Source organism: Spodoptera frugiperda, chromosome 3 (genome assembly GCF_023101765.2).
Source record: "Spodoptera frugiperda isolate SF20-4 chromosome 3, AGI-APGP_CSIRO_Sfru_2.0, whole genome shotgun sequence".
NCBI lineage: Eukaryota > Metazoa > Arthropoda > Insecta > Lepidoptera > Noctuidae > Spodoptera > Spodoptera frugiperda.
The window spans coordinates 10,429,365-10,448,143 of NC_064214.1; the positions used below are offsets into that span (position 1 = coordinate 10,429,365).

Genomic DNA, 18,779 nt, shown 5'->3' on the forward strand with positions numbered 1-18,779 from the left:
CAATAACTATTACATTCCTAAACCCCGAGGCTGACGCACTTGTAACGTCTCTGGTGTTTTTCGTGTCCATGGGCGGCGGCGATTGCCTACCATCAGGTGATCTATCAGCTCATTTACCGGCTTATATCATAAAAAAAACATACTGTTAATCCTAAAAAGAATTGCCTCGTGTTGGTCGAGTGGTTACAATTATATTTACTACAATGGGGTTTTGGGTTCGATTCCCGTTGGTTTTACTACTCAGTGTTATATGTCTGTAGATAAATAATGTGGCAATAGGCTTACTCAAAAGTTTGTTGTGTGTTGCCTACATTGTAAGAACAGTGCACCTCTGTCTGCTGCTTGGTCCTTGAAAGCGTAATGTTATCACGAGATAATTTTGGAAATCGATGATCCTGTACTCCCAATTTAGAATTTTTATTTGAAGAAAAATTTAAATCATAATATTATGCCAACTTAATACATAAATATTTATTACGTAGAATCAAGACTGCGATCACACATTTTGTTGCTTGGACTAAAATAAATTGGTTGAGTGCGCCATCTATGAGCAAATATTTTAAAATTTAGTTTGTTCTGCCATCTATTTATTAGAATAATATGAATAAATATTACCGCCATCTATTGTTGGTAAGTTGATCAATGTTTTACATTCAACTTCAAAGACTCTAAACAGCAAAATTAAAATATTAACAATATTAATGGATTATAAAAATAAGTTATTGTGAAAAATTAAAACTATTGCAAAACGATTTTCCATTTTGTCTCTTTTTTAACGCTGACAACTGACTCTTTTTTTAACTAGTAACAAAATATAAAAATTGACAGCGCTTTAATAATTGCCAGTGCTCAAAAAAGATATTGTACTATTCTTTGGTTTATCATTATTAAGTTTTCACTATTTTGAAAACCAAATATTTAATTAATAAATCATTTTTGAATGTTATAATTATAACGGACTAAAATCAATAAGATTATTGATTTTGCAAAATTCGAACTTTTCAAGTTTTAAAGTTATAATTATATATTCAGTCTGGCAACATTTCAGTCACCACGCGATTTTCGTGAATCTCTTAAAATTCGTAGGTTTTCTCGAAGTATATTTTAGATTCACGGAATTTAATATAATAAAAGTGCTATCAAAATGTTCGGCCAACAACCTATTTTAGTGCTCAGTAAGTATAAAGATTTAATTGATGTGATGTTATCGTTATAATTTGTGATTTCCATTCAACAGTGGTGAATCTCTTTCAGGCCAAAACACAAAACGTGACTCCGGCCGGAAGGTTCAACTGGAGAATATAAATGCTGGAAAGGTGAATTGATGCTAAATGTATTAGAAATGAAAAATTTTCATTGAAAGCTGTCGAATATAGCAGTAATGACTTTATTATTGTGTGTATTTTAGACGATAGCCGACGTTATTCGAACATGCCTCGGGCCTCAGGCTATGTTGAAAATGTTGATGGACCCGATGGGAGGTATTGTGATGACCAACGACGGCAATGCTATCCTCCGTGAGATCACCGTGCAGCACCCGGCCGCCAAATCTATGATTGAAATCGCCAGAACACAAGATGAAGAGGTTAGAAAAATTTGTGTTTTAATGGTTGTTACTCTAGAATCATAGATTTATTTCCTTTGTTCGTTGAAAAAGAGACAAAAAAAGTATAACATGTCAATTTTTGGTAAACTTATGGCTATTTGAAATAAGAAACCAAACTGTCCCCACTGGTGGAATACTTTTTTTTTGTACCTAATTTATGAATCATTGTGCATGTCAACTTATGTGTGGGAGTATTGAATATTAACTAAAGTACAGATCAAGTTTAGTAGTAGTAGTACAAATTAGAAACTAAAATTTTCTCAGTGTTTTCTTTGAAGTAACTAATAACTAGATAAGTTTCTGTATATAATAACTAGAAATAAGTATGACCAGTATATAATAAATACTGGAAAAGATATTCTTGTTAGATGTAGTTAACAAAATTTTTGCAATAATTTATTGCGAAAATTTATTTAAATTTATTTCATATAAAAATTAAACATATGTTTTGTTTAAAGTGAATTTGACAGATTTTTGTGACAAACATCTCAAGACTAACATTGAAAAGTAATAAAATTGAAGACTATAGATTCTGCTTTACAATCTCCTACTGTGATTTGTAAAACATTGACACAACTAGATTAATATAAATATAATACAATATTTTACCTCAGGTTGGAGATGGCACCACTTCAGTCATCGTCTTGGCCGGAGAAATGTTGGCCGTTGCTGAGCAGTTCCTCGTCCAGAACATCCACCCAACAGTCATCATCAGGGAGTACAGACAGGCCCTGGAAGACGCTGTCAAACTGCTTCAGGACAAGATTTCTATACCCATTGATTTGAATGATAGAGACAAGTTAAAGGAAGTTGTGAGTATCATTGTTTGCTGTATACTTCATTTGAAAACTTACTAGTTTGCATCTTATACTTACTCTATTACCAATAGGTTTGTGCTCAAAAGTATTTTTTTCATGGTGACTTCACATCTGGCTGCAACTGTATTGCATGCCAGATGGGAGGTGCTGAGGTATAAATCTTAGCGTAGGCTACATAAAATAATATTATTGAAAAATAAATTGCTGTTCATTTGTCTTGCTTAAACTTGAGAACAGCTGGACCCAGATTTGCCAGGTTACGAAAAGGTTTAAAAGGTGAGAAAAAAATGGAGGAGGCAATATGAAGTTTGCCGGGCCACCTAGTAAATAATAAAAAAAACATTATGTAGTTCTAGAGCTTATGATGACATCATTTGTATTTCAGATCCGTTCCTGTGTGGGTACCAAGTACATTGGTCGCTGGGCCGACCTTGCTGTGGATATTGCACTGGATGCAGTGAACACAGTCACCATCAATGACAATGGACGAGTTGAAGTAGACATTAAAAAGTAAGTCTTCATAGATTAGTATATCTGATTTCTTTTCTACCTTTTAATCAATTGCTGTGTTAAAACTTCTACTGCTTAGAGTCTCAAAATGTGTTGTATTTGTGTACTTGGATTTCGAGTCCTGACAATGAAACTTAACTTCTGCTTAAATAGGCTTTAGTAGGCATTGCAAGGATGCAGGCAGAAGCCATAATTAATGAGAGAAACTTATATAGCCTAGTTGGTTCATCCATCCACACTCCAAGTTACTCAAGCAACATATTGAACAATTTCTTTTTAATTTATGCATATAACAAATATTCATTAACTTGAAACTTCCAGCTATGCCAAAGTAGAGAAGATCCCAGGTGGTACAATTGAAGAGTCCAAAGTACTGAACGGAGTGATGTTCAACAAGGATGTGACCCACGCCAAGATGCGGCGCTACATCGAGAACCCGCGCATCATCCTGCTTGACTGCCCTCTGGAGTACAAGAAGGGAGAGAGCCAGACCAACATTGAGATCTTAGGAGAACAGGTACCTAAAATATAATCATCAGTATCATAATAATCAAGAGCCTATATCCATCCTGTTACGGGGTGATTTTCCGGAGAAGAATTGAGCATTAAAAAACACCCTTAATGACGTCATTGTCCACACCAAAAGTTAACAATTTTGCCGATTGAAACTCAAAATTTGGTTTCAAAAAATAAACTGTGACACTGCTCTCAACAAATCCAATCAAAATAAGGATGATATGCTACCATGATCCTTAATAACGCGAGAGATTAATGATTTGTTAAATAAATGTTCAAAAAAATCGCCCTACTACTAGGTAACAGTTTAAAACTACAGTAACTTAGAAGTGTGATGTTATGAATGTTCATGACCATGGAAACATGTTTCATCATCTGTTTTTGTTAAAGTCCCACCTAAAACAAATTTATGTACACTTAACCTAACATAGAAACAGAACAAAATTCTTACTTTTAATTGATTAGTTAGTTGCTCATTATACTTATTAATTCATTAATCTCGTCCAGGACTTCACAAGACTGCTTCAGTTGGAAGAGGAGCACGTTCAGCGTCAGTGTGAGGAGATCATCGCCCTCAAGCCAGACATTGTCTTCACCGAGAAGGGAATCTCTGACCTCGCGCAACACTACCTCGTTAAGGCCGGCATTACAGCTATTCGCAGGTAAAACATTACCACAGTACCTTGATTAAAATAGAAACTGATTGAATGTTAAAATTCTTTTAAAATCTTATTTAATCCAGTTATGACTTATGATGAATATAAAGAACAAAATTCTCTAATAAGATTGACTAAGTTAATAAGTTACTTAAAATTCATTTACACATTTATTTTTATAACCCAGTGTAGCACGCCCTTCGCGCTCATGTCCATTTTAAGAAACTCGGCGTAACTTTTACACAGCGCCATCTAGCGAATTTTAAAATCAATACATACAACAACTGCGCCCTTCGCTAACTCCTTACCTCGCCCTTTTGTAAAGTCGATTGCAAAAAATGCATTTAGATAACAGGTGTCGCTTTTCAAAATTATTTATTTTTTTAAATCAGAGCTAACATAAATATGGGTTGCCACTAAAATGCATCCGAAACTTATAAGCATATTGAATAAACCTAAACACGAAGCGCTTCGCTTCAAGCTTCCTTATGCGAACTGCTAGGGAGTGGAATTCTTTACCGGATTTTGTGTTTTCTGTTGGGTATAACCTGGGTATCTTCAAACCCTGAGTGAGTAGGTTGCTTACAGACGTGCTTCATCGTAGGCCGCATCATTATTTACTATCAGGCGAGATAACGGCCATAAGAGGCAACTGCAGCTAGAAACAGGCTTTGCATATAAAACAACATAAATCAACAATACAGCATACATAAATTCTAAAATATCTCTATATTTGTTCCATAGACTTCGTAAAACGGACAACAACCGCCTGGCCCGTGCATGCGGCGCCACCATCGTGAACCGCACGGAGGAACTGAAGGAGTCGGACGTGGGCACCCAGGCCGGCAAGTTCGAGGTCAAGAAGATCGGAGACGAGTACTTCACCTTTGTTACCGAGTGCAAGAACCCTAAGGTAAGAAGTATCTTATATTATACTTTTCTTTTTGTTTAATCATAAAGCTGAAGATTTATTTGTTTGAACGCGCTGATCTCTGGAACTACTAGGTCGACGTGAAGTTAGTCCATTTTTCGAGGAAGCTTATTGGCTATAAAACATCACGCTACAACTAATAGGAGCTGAGGAGAGCGAGCGAAGCTGCGTGGGAGTAGCTAGTAATATATTAGAGTAGGCAGTAATTTAGCAGTGTGGTTACACTGCACCTATGTTTAGCCAGCTTCATTACTGCCATTTCACTTCCTGCTAGTGTTGTAAAAATTAAGCCCTTACCGCATGCCTAGCCTATATAAGGGGCTGTACAATTTAGTATAAATATAAATAGACACCAAGTGGCATGCTGATTATTACAAACTCACATAATTATGTGTGAAGGAGACCCTTGATAAGATCAACATCACGCTGTCTTCTTATTCAGTAAGTACACTGGGAAACCAAAAAACTGAGCAAACTGGTCGAAAATGTATTCTCAGAGCAAACATTCCTGACTTTGTAAACTGCTTTTCTTATTACTATGAACATGAATAATTTGTGATAACAACAAGGTAAATTCTTCTCTTGTAACAGGCGTGTACCATCTTACTGCGCGGCGCGTCAAAGGATGTACTTAACGAGATTGAGAGGAATCTACAGGACGCTCTCCATGTTGCCAAGAACTTGGTAAGTAATTATGTATAACATACATAGATATCTGTTCTGAATTCCTTTAATTATTCAGTTATTCATAATTTTATATATATTTTTATATTATTAATATAAAATAGTCGCCGTAGTCAGAGTAATTTAATGGTTACTTCAACCAATCTTTAGCCATTGTTTTCGGAACAAAGTCGTTAACTAAGGAATAGTTTTAGTAGTTATTAAATGTCTTTAAATGTGGCAGTAACAGTTTATGGTTTTTATAAATATTATTATAAGATTATAGTTCAAATCAATTTAACAGCAGTTGCATACTAACTTAATGGTTTTCTTCAAAATATTTTCCCTGTAAACCGTTGTAATAAACTAGTTAATCATTATTTTACTTAATTTAATGCAATGTTTTAAAATAACTACATAATATGTTGAATGTCCTTTGTATTACAGGTACTGAACCCACGCCTAGTAGCGGGTGGTGGCGCGGTGGAGATGGCCGTGTCGCAAGCTCTCTCAGCCAACGCGGCGCACAACACGCCGTACCGCGCGGTAGCACAGGCACTAGGTAACATTTACTTTATATATTTTGTCAATAACTGACCCAGCAAACTTCGTTCTGCCTCTAACATACTTTTCTCATCTTTAAAATCTTGACTAAAACCCTGAACTTCCAAAAATTATATCCAGACTAAAATTTTCCAAATCGGTCCAGCCGTTCTCGAGTTTTAGCGAAACTAACACACAGCAATTTATTTTTGTTGATATGGAGAGATTATCAAATATATTATGTGGTTAAATGAGATCGAAGGTATCCTTAACAATAAATTAAGTTGGTTGAGGGTTTGTCCCAGTTAGACATTTGCGTGCTTGAATTTGGGATGGAACCAATATCCTTTGTTCCTTTCCTTATTTAGTGCTTGATGCTTGTGTTTATATCTTCAACTATGAGTATTCCATTATTACAATTTATAAGAGTTACAGAAACTGAAACAACATTACCTCTCTGTTCTTTTTTTTGTTATTATAAGGATAACAATTTGTATATGTTTGCATGAATGTACTCAAGTGTCAGGTATCGCGACCACAATTAACATTATTTCTTGTTGCAGAGATAATCCCGCGCACGCTGGCGCAGAACTGCGGCGCGAACACGATCCGCACGCTGACGGCGCTGCGCGCGCGACACGCCGCCGCCTGCAGCACCGCCGGCATCGACGGCGACTCCGGCGACATCGTCGACATGGCCGTCAAGGGCATCTGGGAACCACTAGCTGTTAAACTGCAGGTAATTATTATGTAAAATGTATTAAATTATTCTATTAACACTATGTATCAGGAGAGACATGCTTTGGTATATTCGGGTCGGTTTCATCGAGATAATACCATGGCCAGAGTGTTTGTAAAGTTTGTTTTCATGTTGGTGTAAGTAAGATAATTGGAAGCCCAATCGCGCTTACCCTCAAATTAAAGGCTGGTAACAGAATTACGTTGTTTAATTCCTTTCTAGCGTTTTGAGTGTCCTTAGTTCATAGGTGGCGCAGATTGTTTAAAATCGCAGCAGTAATCGTCTCGTTTATTTGGCTGCACGGTTGGTGCGGTGGCTGGGCAGTTTACACTGGAATTCATTTCATATCATACTTGTCTGTTGAACATAATTATTTTCTATAAAAAGAAGTTAAATACGAATCAAAACAAAATGTATCTCCAATTAATCTCCAATAATTCTTCCAGGTATACAAAACAGCGGTGGAGACAGCGATCCTACTCCTCAGAATTGACGACATCGTGTCTGGCTCCAAGAAGAAGGGCGGCAACGAACCGGCCACGCCCGGACAGATGGCCGGCATGGAATAACACTAGCCTAGTTATAAACATTCTAATTTACTTGTGCAAGGACTAAATCTATAGCCATTACATACTCATACTGACATTACCATGGGATACTTAAAAAAAGCTCATTTGAAATACCAAAATGACGTAGCAAGCTGTAGCATCATAGTTGCTACGTCATTCTGAATTTTACTATTTAACTCGTAATTGTAATTATTACAATGTAAAGAGAATAAAATACGTTTTACTGAATAGTGAATACTATTTATTGTTTATACAATACTGCCCAGTGACAAAGATGTGTCAGTTCACTAGCATTTGATTATGTTTATGTGTAAAGAACTTAGGTAGCGTTAGGTTTACATACTTTGGCCAGTTTTAGGTTGTTGTGCTTAGTACGCTAGCTTACCCAAGCACATTAGCACACCTTGTACTCGAATCCATCCAAAAAATACTATAATCATTAAATAAGTAAGAATATGTGTGAACGACAAGTTAAAACGTCAGGCCTAACCCGAAAGAGTATCACAACTATAGATTTAGTTCTTAAAACAATTTGGAACTGTATTAAATACCTAGTTTATAATTATCGTGTAACTATACGGTGTTCTAAAATACCTGTTCCGCGATACGATTTAGCTTTCGCATAATCTAGTGCTAACGATGCCTTAATTTAGAGTTCCAACACGAAATATTGTCTAATGTTACTTACTTTACGTATATTCTTATTATTTATCACAATTTGTTTCGTCTGTACACAAGAGTGCATTTAAGTTCATTAATGGCTATTTTAAAACTGAACAATAATAGTATTAAACGTTTTATATATCAATTATTTGGTTTTTTCTTTCTGTCGTGTATGCAAAGTTTCTATTGTCTCACCTAAACCAAATATGGAGCATTGATATTTTAATATTAAACTTTTACTCACAATTTTTAATCGTTTTATTTATCATGTTATCATCATCTTGTTAAGATGGTGCAATAGTGCAAATAAAACGTAATCAATCTAGTGGAAAGGCGTAGTAAAGTACAAACTAATCTCGTCATAGATAGCGACTCGATGAGTAATGCAAAGGTGTACAATTGCGAATATGGTATGATCGTATGCGTCAACGAACTTCCTGCAACAAAAGTAAAAATGCTAAATGTTTACATGAGGCTGCCATAATACGGCATTAAGTTTGCTTTATGTACGACTATAATTAGTCTTTATTGGCTGCATTAAGAATAATAATTGAAGTTTGCTAATGTATGACTACGATCAGCTTTTGTTGGCTCATTGGGTATCTGTTACAATTATTTATCGACTGATGTTTTCTGAAATTCCTGGTAATTTGCAAAGGGCTTCTCTCTGAGGTACTACATATACATATATGGTACTAATGATATGAATGATAGGCAAATATTTGATGCATCTTGTTTTGACTTTTGGGCAATAAAGGTCATAATGCTATGTAAACTTATGTAGATAATATTTTTTTATAATAATGAATAGCTAGTAAAATATGCAGCCAAAATTCAATCCCGGAATTAACAATAGAAAAACAATCAAATAATCAGATTACAACATAAATAATATGAAAAGTATTATGTGTGTATTTCCGTACACGATGGGAATTTAACTAAAATGTTAGATAATCTGTAATCTGCGCGCCATCAGATATGGGGCCCGGCAGAGAGCGTGGTGGCGCGACAGGCGACACGGTCGTATGTGCACATTGTTTGCCAAACATTATAAAAGTAATTACAGTTATTCGTATGTGTTTCCATTGATGTTTTTATTTAAAATATTATTATTCAGTGAGCTTTTACCTACTTAAGCTCCTTTTTTATTGTAACATGCCCAAGCATGTTATGCATTGCATATTTATGCATGCCCACTAAATAACTTACCTTACTCCAAAGTAAGGTAAGTTATTTAGTGGATTTCTTAGGGGGGAAAATTATGCATTGTCCTCTACCGCCATGCGAGGCGAGAGGGAGTTTCAGACTCTTACTGACTAAACACGACCCCCTTCCTACTCCTGCTCTTTGTGCCGGAGCCTCGGTAAGTAGTCTGCAGTTCCGGAAGTAATTTAGTGGTTTCAAGATTTTCAATGTTACGTAGGTACCTATTTTTTTCAGTTTTACGTTAGGCGCATAAAGTGGCTGAGCAATCAACTAATGCTGGTTGTGGATTCGATTTCAGCCCGGACAAAACTTTGTGTGATTCATAAATGGTTAATCCAGGTCTGGGCGATGGCGATAACATATGTGTTTAATAAGATATGTGTTTGTAAACTCAACTACGACGGAAGAAAATTTTGATAAAATGCCTGATTAAAAAGAACTTCAAAATCTGAGACAGCACTAGATATTCCATCTCCTTCCTATTTCTAACACTCTGTACTCTCAATACGTACTAACAATACTAAACATTTTCCCATCAACCGTATCACATAGATTTTCGTCGTTGACAATGGAAACGGTGTTTGATTGTGTCCACAAACAATACGGTCGTGTGCCGTGACCGGAGTAAGTAGGAGTGTAGGACCCTACAGCCATTACACCAGCGAACTGTGCTGCGACAGGTGGCTGCTGACGATCATAGGATTATGCGAAGGTAAGGACTTATTTTTATTTTTAGTTATAATAATTGGGGTGGCATTGCTTTAAGGATTTGTTTTTGTTTGTTTCTCGTGAAGCTTTTTATTTGTATTATTTTAATAATTTATTCAGTTGGTTGGTTTCAACTTTTTGTTTGTTATTTTTCATTGTTTTGAATTGGTTTATCTGATGATTAAATCAAAATTCTGTGTGTGTGGTGGGTACTTGGATGAGTAATAGAACGTGTGGTATTGTAATTATTTATTTAAAGTAGTTTAATTAATATTACAATTTATTGTAAGAATTATAACAAAAACACATAGAAAAAAAAAACAGGCGGATAAGACAGATTTATTTAAATTTGATCTTCTGCGTGTATGCGTGTCTCCTTGCGAAGAAGTGACGCCTGAAGGAAATATAGAAAGGGAAATTGCATTTTCTCTACCCTCCCACAAAAGACACATTAGGTCTTAGTAGGTCTGGGTTTTGGCGGACTTATGGAAATCTCGCCCTTGCTACACCTCAGCGGTGTGGTGGAACATTACTCCATGGAGGAGTGCGTGTGGGTCCTGCAATCTGCAATTTTGATTTCTAAAACTTGTTACGTGTCTAATAACATAGATATGTAATTGGTATATTGATGTGTACTGGCATTTACATCTCTACCTATACCTCTGGAGATAAATGTGTTATTGCGATTAAACTCGCATATATTTAGTTAATACTAGTAGCCATATTGGTTTTCTGATCTGATTGACGATTTGATCTGGATGAGCCGATGATGAAGTCAAATAGATCAGATTACAAACATGTGTTTATTGCACTTGTAAATTGTTGGTGCAACTAGGTTGAGTGGTGTTAGAGCTTAGATCGTATGAGCATCTGTCGAAATAAATGTCGCTTTTGAGTTTCATGATTGTCAGTGCTGTCCATTGAATATTTTTAGCTTCCGAAGCATTCATTTTCAACATGTCTGGTCAAGTTTGGTAGTCCGTACCCTTAGTACGAGTTTGCTTTACGTTTAAAGTAATCGAAACGAGAGCTAGTTTGCTTCATGTTGAACAATAACGAAACGAACGCGCTTTCGGCGCTCTGATTAGACGGTGCGAATGAAATAACCAATCAGAGCGCCAGACGCGCTCTTGTTTCGATCTCGTTATACGTAAAACAGACTCTGATTGGTTGGTTAAGGGTACTGGTGTTATCTATGAACAACACAAACAATGACTAGCTTGTTCTTTACTAACCCGGGGTATATCGGAACGTACATCTACGCGGGACACAATATTTTTTCTATTATGTCTCATATACCGACAGACAAGAAGTTAATAGCACTCTAGTTAAGACGAGGGTCCCTGTCAACTATCAGTCTAATTAGGTACCTACCTAAACATAACCACGTGGCGTCGTCGGTCAGCGATTTGTGTTTGGAAACCACGTGTGTCTTCCACTTACCCTTCATTACCTACTAGAGGCATATAGCATACATAATGAGCGAATTAATCTTCTGTAACCGAATTTAATCATGGTAGTCTTAATACATCAAAGTTCGAACACAGCATAGGTCACGGTGACCAGTATTAATGGAAGATTTGATTTTTCCCTCGTCAACAGTTTCCTGCTAAGTAGCCTTAAACTAAAAGTAGATTTTGAAATCTATATAATTATATGTATACTAATAATAAATGTGAAGAGTTCAGGTATTGTTGTTAGTTTGTTTGAACGCGCTAATCTCCGGAACTACTGGTCCGAATTGAATATTTATTTTTATGTTGCATAGTCCTTTTATCGAAGAAAGTTTTTGGCTATAAAACTGGGGGAGACGCAAGGACGAAAACAAACACTAGCTAAATAGCCAAACAATCCAAACTATCCTACTTCCGCGACTTCAATCAATCGATTAGCATACACACTGTATCACCGTATAAAATCGATCAAGATTTCACCCACAAAGCGGTTCCCAGGCTATTTGAATAGTGATGACCAGGGCTAATGGTGTGCCCTAAACTAGGTCAGAGAGCCTTCAATAGATAACGGTATATCGATACAATTGTGCTGTTCTGTCGACCGGAACATGCCGTCTGTCACCAAATAAACGGTTATGGGATCCTCTACTCATTGTCAGATGGGTCGGATGGTGGGTCATTGGTCATTGTCGTGGTTTCTTTGGTCATTTTCGGGGTTCACCGACTTTGTTTGGCGGATTTTGGGAGTTGTGAAATAATCTGATGGTAAACAATTGCCGCGGCCCATGGACACCCGAAACACCAGTGGCGCTACAAATGCGTTTACGGCGTTTTAGAGGTTAGGAATTTAAGGGTTGTTGGGGATTGGGGAGATTGAAATCCGACTCACACAACGAAACACAACGCAAGCGTTGTTTTACCCTGCTTTTCTATGATGCCGTGGTATCACTCAGGTTGAGCCAGCCTATTCGCGCCGAAGCATGGCCCTCCCATACTTGGAAATAGATATAGGTACACGGAATTTTGCAAATTTTCCCATAGGTGTAATCATTTGACGATTCCATTACAACTGTAAACTATTGAATTCATTTACAATAGCTGGAAACTAGTGTCAGGTTGCTATTCAACACTACAATGTGCTATTTCCTCTACAGCCTAATTTAGGCAACGGCCATAGACTCGCCCACATACCACTAAAACGTTATCAGTGGAAAATATGGGTGCACCTAATTGGTAGTATAGATAGATTGGGACCTTAACTATTTGCTATCAAATTCTCGAAGTGTTAGAAAACCTACACTTTCCACTTTTCACCAGATCGGAAATGAAGTGCGAGGAAATCTCGTTTAACATGTCAGGTTTTTTTATATGGGCGATGCATCGACGTTTAGCCACTTTCCCAGTCACCCGTCTTCCCAATCCCTGATTCCCGAACAATCCTTAAATTCCTAGCCCCCCGAAAGGCCGTTAATGCACTTGTAACGCCTTTAGTGTTTCGGGTGTCCATGGGCAGCGGCGATTGCTTACCATCAGGTAATCCGTCTACTCGTTTACCGACTTATATCATAAGAATACGCAATACTTCATTCGTGTGGTGGGATATCCACCATATAGCAGTGGCGTTTTGCTGTTTATCTGGTGGTGCGACGATGGGAAGAGCTCATAGGTACTTATTTATAATTTGTAAATAGACTTTTCAACAGTGAAGTACCTATGTTTTGAATATCCATCGCATATTACAACATTTATATACAAAAGTGCGATATTGAAATTAGACATCAAATTATGTATCGAGCATTCCATACGCACATGGGTATTATGTGGCAATAACGATGATTTACCGTCCTTGCTCTAAAATGATGATAGTCATCATCATTTGTACATCATGCTATTGACACGGATAAATGCAGTGCTTTACGAAATATCTGAACATATATCTATGTATATGATTTTTTATATTTTGCTTGTACTAGAACCATGTATTTATTATTTTTGTTAAATGTCCTGTCACTCACACGAATTATCTCAAGGTTCATTGTTTTTAACGCAAGAAAATGCTTTGTTGGGTAGTTCGTTTCTTGAAATTATCAGTGATAGCATAGATTATGGATTTTTGTAGGTACAAAGGGGTTGCTAGGGTTTACTAAATGGGACTTAAATGCACAAATTGATGTAGTACAACTAATAGAAATTAGGTGTTACATTTGATGCTATCTACTAACTGGGCAACCGCTTGCCACGCAAAGTGTAGCGGGTTCGAATCCCTTTGTATGATCCACAAATTGTTGCTTCAGGTCTGGGTGTCATGTGCGTGTGAAATTGTATGTTTGTAAACACACACACGACACAGGAGGTAATCCTAGTGTGGGGCAAGACACAAAAATAAGAACATCTGTCCGCTAAATCCACAATAGAATATTATAAGGTACATCTAAATGAAAACATACTAAACAAAATGGGAAATTCAGTGAAAATTGTATTGCTAAAAGGCGAGGTCGTCCAACTGGTCGGTCACTGGTCGGTCACTGGTCGGACACTGGTCATGTTGGCGCAGATAAGGGTCACGCTCGGCCGCCACGCTTCCGTCGATTTCATCACACTTCCGACCAGCCGCGGTCACTGCACCAACTGTATTGCCCAGTTTTTCGTTTATTAGTTTAGGTTTTTAGTTTACTAGAGTTTTAGTTTATATGCTAAATTTTTAAAGTGACCTACTGCCTTGTTTGCCGAGTGGTCGCAAGTGCGACTGCCGGGCAAGGGGTCCCGGGGTCGATTCCCGGGTCGGGCGAAGTATTACTGGGCTGGAAATGTGAAAATATTCGAATATGTTTCTCATCAAGTTTTATAATCACAAAAATGTTGTTGAATCCAACCAGAAATCGATTCCTCGACACCCAGCCTAGATATACCAAGCTTGTTGTCGAAGAAATCTTGAACAGTGGTTCCCAAAGTTATCTGGACTACGACCTATCTAAATCAAGTTCCCAAACTCAGGACCTACCTTCAGGGAATTAAACCGTTACCAATGTGAAAAATCAAATACAGAACGGTTGGTTAGTGCGTCTTCTACAGACAAGACCCACTAAAAATTTGCTTGCTACCCACTATTAGGTCGCGACCCACAGTTTGAGTAACCCTGATCTAGAATATAGTTTCGTAATAGGAATAGTGCGAGAGAAGAATTTCTTTACATTGTACCTACAACGTATTATTTTCTTTTTTACAGTCCATATTGATATACCATTCTTGTTTACATTTCAGCGAACAATAACACCAGTACCAACGATGTGGAATTCGAAGGCTATACTGCTGTGGTGCGGGGTGCTCATCCGAGTCGTGTTCCCCATGGAAGTACCGCATGACTTGGAGAAACAAACCGAAGTAAGTTATTGTTATACATATCTCACTTTTTATGATATAAGCCGGTACACGAGCTGACGGCTCACCTGATGGTAAGCAATCGTCGCCGCCCATGGACACTCGAAACACTGAACGTTACAAGTGCGTTGCCGGCCTTTTAGGGGTATTCCTCGTAAGAAGTCAATTAATACTGAGTATCTTTCTAATCATGTTGGTTAAGTACCAATTTTAATAATCATGCTAAGTGTTATATACAGACCCAACATTTGATTAAAACAAAAAATCCTGAAATCGTAAATTCCAATACCACGATCCTATTTTGTCTAATATCGAGCCCGAGACATTACATACGGAAGTCAATAGGCAGTCAGCCAGTAGGCACTAAGACTGGCAACCTTTAAAAGGTTCCTGACGCAAACTTGTAGACACATAACCTCAAAACAGACAAGACACACGCGGCCATAAACCGATAAATCTCTAACAAAATGTTATAAAGCAAGCGATTAAAACTAAAATAAAGTATTTTTTTATTTATTGATGTTTTTGTACACCGACGGGATTTTTTTAAAACCAAAAATGTTGAATATCTCAGAAACTATCCACTTTGCCCAAGGACCTCAGGACTAATTTTGTAGGAAATTAGTTGTATTATCACCTCCCGAGAGGAATACGTCGTTTGTCACCCTGTATACATAGCCGTTCGCACCCGGTCTCTTGTTTCTATCAGTAGCGACCGGCTAACCTAAGCCGGGATGAAATAATAAACAAAATGTGCCACGGTGCTATTCTCATATTAGTCGTATACGAAGATGCGAATGGAATCCAGTTTCCGAATTATAATTATGTTTCATTACACATTTTGTGTGTCACGTCTCAATTCATTCACGCTCCTGTGTGTCCTCTGGTGTTGTGGGTGTGGGTGTCTATGGGAGGCGCTGATCGCTTACCAGTTTTAAGTGTAGGAGAGCCCTGTTTCGATACGAATGGGAGTGATACCACGGCCTCACAGAAAACCGACGTGAAACAACGCTTGCGTTGTGTGAGTGAGGTTACCTGAGACCCCGCATCCCAATCTTTAGAATCCCCGCTTCCTAAATTGTTAAGCCCCAAAAGGCTGGCAACGCACTTGTAACGCTTCGGGTGCCATGGGCGGCAGCAGTTGCTTACCATCAGGTGATCCGTTTGCTCTTTTACTGGCTTATATTATAAAAAAGCCAACATTCCATACCATTACCATACCAAAATCATACAATTCAGGTCACACAAGTCATCAGTAGCCAGGTTTCTCTAATTTAAGTACCTAGTTAATATCGAAGTAGATACAGAATAGTACTGTTTCTCATAGCGACTCGTGACTCAGTGTTTACAACAAGGCAGACAGGTCACAGAGTTACCGCCCACTAGATTCTTCGCAGCCCACCTGGAAAAACCTACAGCTGTTTCCAATATACACGCTATTTTGTATACAATATGTTGCTAAATGCAAAAAAATCTTTGAATTGATTAACACACATGTGTTTTAGAATGTCGGTGTTTCGCGTCAGAAAGGACTAGAAATAAGTTTTGGAGCGGATTATGAGGAATTTGGATGTGAAACATGTTGGGCAAAAGTGTTGAATGAAGATAGCTTTATTTAATAATATAGAAGAGCTAATAAAGAGAGCATTGTTAACTCTTCTAGAAACATGTTAATCTGTATTTTTTTTACCACACAATTTTTGCCCACCATTTCTATGTGCACTTATGCGCATGGTGCACCTACGTGCACTGAGCCATCTGTAAGATACTTCAAAGAATATCTTCTAAGAATTCAAATAAATATAATAACGTGAAATGTTCGGGAAAACCTATTACTCGACTCACATCATGTTTGTTACAACACCTGCTTTTACAATTCCAGGTCACCGGAGAATCTGATTCCGTTCGAGGTCGACGAGGAGTTATCGAAGAAGAGAAGTACTACAACATGCAGTCTCATCGGCAAGACGCCAATATGAACATGAACCAACCTTGGATACCTGGACCCTTACCGCCAGAAGATCCTACCACTAAAATATCCATTACTAATGAAGTCAAAGAAGTCTTACCTCTGTATCAAACGACAGAGAGAGTGACTGACAAACCAACTGGACGAGGAGCTAGAGCGTCCAATGAGAACTGGATCAAACTACCCATACCCGGTCATGATGACCTCCAAAGAGACCAGAGAGATCAAAGAGATCAACGAGAACAAAGGGATCAAAGAGACAATATCCTTACTCCACCTCAACCTTCGGGCGACTTGATCAATTCTAGAATGCCAAGAGTAAACTTCGTCACTCAGAACAAGGCACTTGAAGCTTCAGAATCTCGTAATGACAAAGAATCTGTGCAAAGGTCGACAAGAACCGATGAAATAAGAACAGAGTTCGTGAGGCCCGATGAAGAGAGAGATAGAGATAGGAATAAGTACAAACCAGTGTTTCCAAGACAGGCTGTTTACAATGCTCCAGTTCCAGAAGAATCTAGAAGGTTCTTCTATGATGACAGATACTACCCAGTGCCAGATGATCTGTATCGAAGGGATCCGTACTATGATATGATCGATCGAAGACGCTACTATCCTTACTACGGTCCAAGAGTGGACAGATATGACGAGCCTTATGATAACCTGGTACCTAGAAAGCCGAAAAGGATTATTTACTATGCTCACTTACCAGAAGTTGTCCGTACTCCTCCTAGTGTGGATTTGAGGTACAGATATTCTGTAGACCCCTACAGGCGTTTTGATGACGATGTTTACGCGAGGAATGGAAGATATGACTATAGATTTAGAAACAGGTATCCTTATGCTCCTTTGAGAAAAGACGAGAGGAACTATAGAGACTTAGCCGGAGCAGGTACTGTAGCTAAAGACAAGAAAGTGGAAGATAAAGTAACACCGACACCGATTTTACCTCAAAAAGAAGACAAATTCAAGACTTCAATGAATGCAAACAGAAATCTTATAAACAGCCACCAGTACCACGATAGCGCTGACTCCTATAATGAACCAATTTCACATAAGAGTTATCCAGATATAGTTCGAGCAGATACTTCGTACTTTCGGTACGACGAACCTCTTTTACACGGACCAGTCGACGAACCGTATCAAAGAAAATATTAAAATAAATAAGTCACCGTTTCTGGCTCGATTTTCAAAAGAAACCAATTTGAAAAAATAGCCACAAACGTCTAAACACGTGAAGCTATTAACCTTCGACAGCATTTAATATCGATGTAGTATTTATTTTAGTGTCAGTCTGTAATATAAAATGGAGTTTTTACAACTATTTTGTGTCGCTAATAAATGTAATAACTGATGGTCGTGTTTTAATTACGAGGGCTGGTGTTCGCGACAAATTGTACAAGTAATAAATCGAGCGTTTAATTTAAAACAAGCCGAGGGTGAAGATGAATTTCATTAAGAATTAATTAATGTCATTCTTAAACCGTTCTTGTTTTTCCACGGCGAATAAAAAACATCTGTCGGGGATGTTGAGCGCGACGCGTTTTCTTGAGGTAATTAAGCAATAAATTTTGCGGCTGGCAACATCAGAGGTGGGGGCAATTACAGTAGTTAAGAAAATGGATGTTCTCCACTCGAGAACGCGTACAAACCGACGTGACTAATTAAAATGAGGGCTTAGGAAAAATCCTACGACGTGGCAGCTTGTAATCAAGGGGATAGATTTTTTGTTATTTTTTCTTGTTGGCCACAAGTTCGCGGATTAGTGTCGGCGATAAATTACGAGTAATTAAATGTCTTGTCTGGGGTCTAAATGACGGCTCGAGATTTTGTAAGACGCCGTTTTGTCC

General features: G+C 37.8%; 2 protein-coding genes across 2 annotated transcripts; both read left to right on the forward strand.

Moving 5' to 3' along the window:
• The first annotated feature begins 1,008 nt into the window (after nt 1-1,008).
• Nucleotides 1,009-8,359, forward strand: LOC118274007 (T-complex protein 1 subunit gamma). The gene is made up of 12 exons (XM_035591322.2): nt 1,009-1,175; nt 1,255-1,316; nt 1,409-1,585; nt 2,221-2,418; nt 2,810-2,934; nt 3,256-3,451; nt 3,958-4,112; nt 4,851-5,019; nt 5,629-5,721; nt 6,148-6,262; nt 6,807-6,982; nt 7,429-8,359. The coding sequence occupies exons 1-12, from the start codon at nt 1,145-1,147 to the stop codon at nt 7,549-7,551; spliced, it is 1,620 nt and encodes a 539-aa protein (XP_035447215.1). The 5' UTR covers nt 1,009-1,144; the 3' UTR covers nt 7,552-8,359.
• A 1,618-nt stretch (nt 8,360-9,977) lies between these two features.
• LOC118274008 (uncharacterized) lies at nt 9,978-18,283 on the forward strand. Its single transcript, XM_035591323.2, has 3 exons — nt 9,978-10,132; nt 14,844-14,963; nt 16,843-18,283. Exons 2-3 carry the CDS (start codon nt 14,868-14,870, stop codon nt 18,085-18,087), a joined length of 1,341 nt encoding a protein of 446 aa, XP_035447216.2. The 5' UTR covers nt 9,978-10,132; nt 14,844-14,867; the 3' UTR covers nt 18,088-18,283.
• Nucleotides 18,284-18,779: the final 496 nt, after the last annotated feature.

Bases quoted from the DNA above. Each gene is read 5' to 3' on its own strand.
- LOC118274007 (XM_035591322.2), top strand. From the start codon at position 1,145: ATGTTCGGCCAACAACCTATTTTAGTGCTCA. The intron at 1,586-2,220 runs GTTAGAAAAATT...ATTTTACCTCAG, and splicing joins CCAGAACACAAGATGAAGAG to GTTGGAGATGGCACCACTTC. The intron at 6,263-6,806 runs GTAACATTTACT...TTCTTGTTGCAG, and splicing joins CGCGGTAGCACAGGCACTAG to AGATAATCCCGCGCACGCTG.
- LOC118274008 (XM_035591323.2), top strand. From the start codon at position 14,868: ATGTGGAATTCGAAGGCTATACTGCTGTGGTGCGGGGTGCTCATCCGA. The intron at 14,964-16,842 runs GTAAGTTATTGT...TTACAATTCCAG, and splicing joins ACTTGGAGAAACAAACCGAA to GTCACCGGAGAATCTGATTC.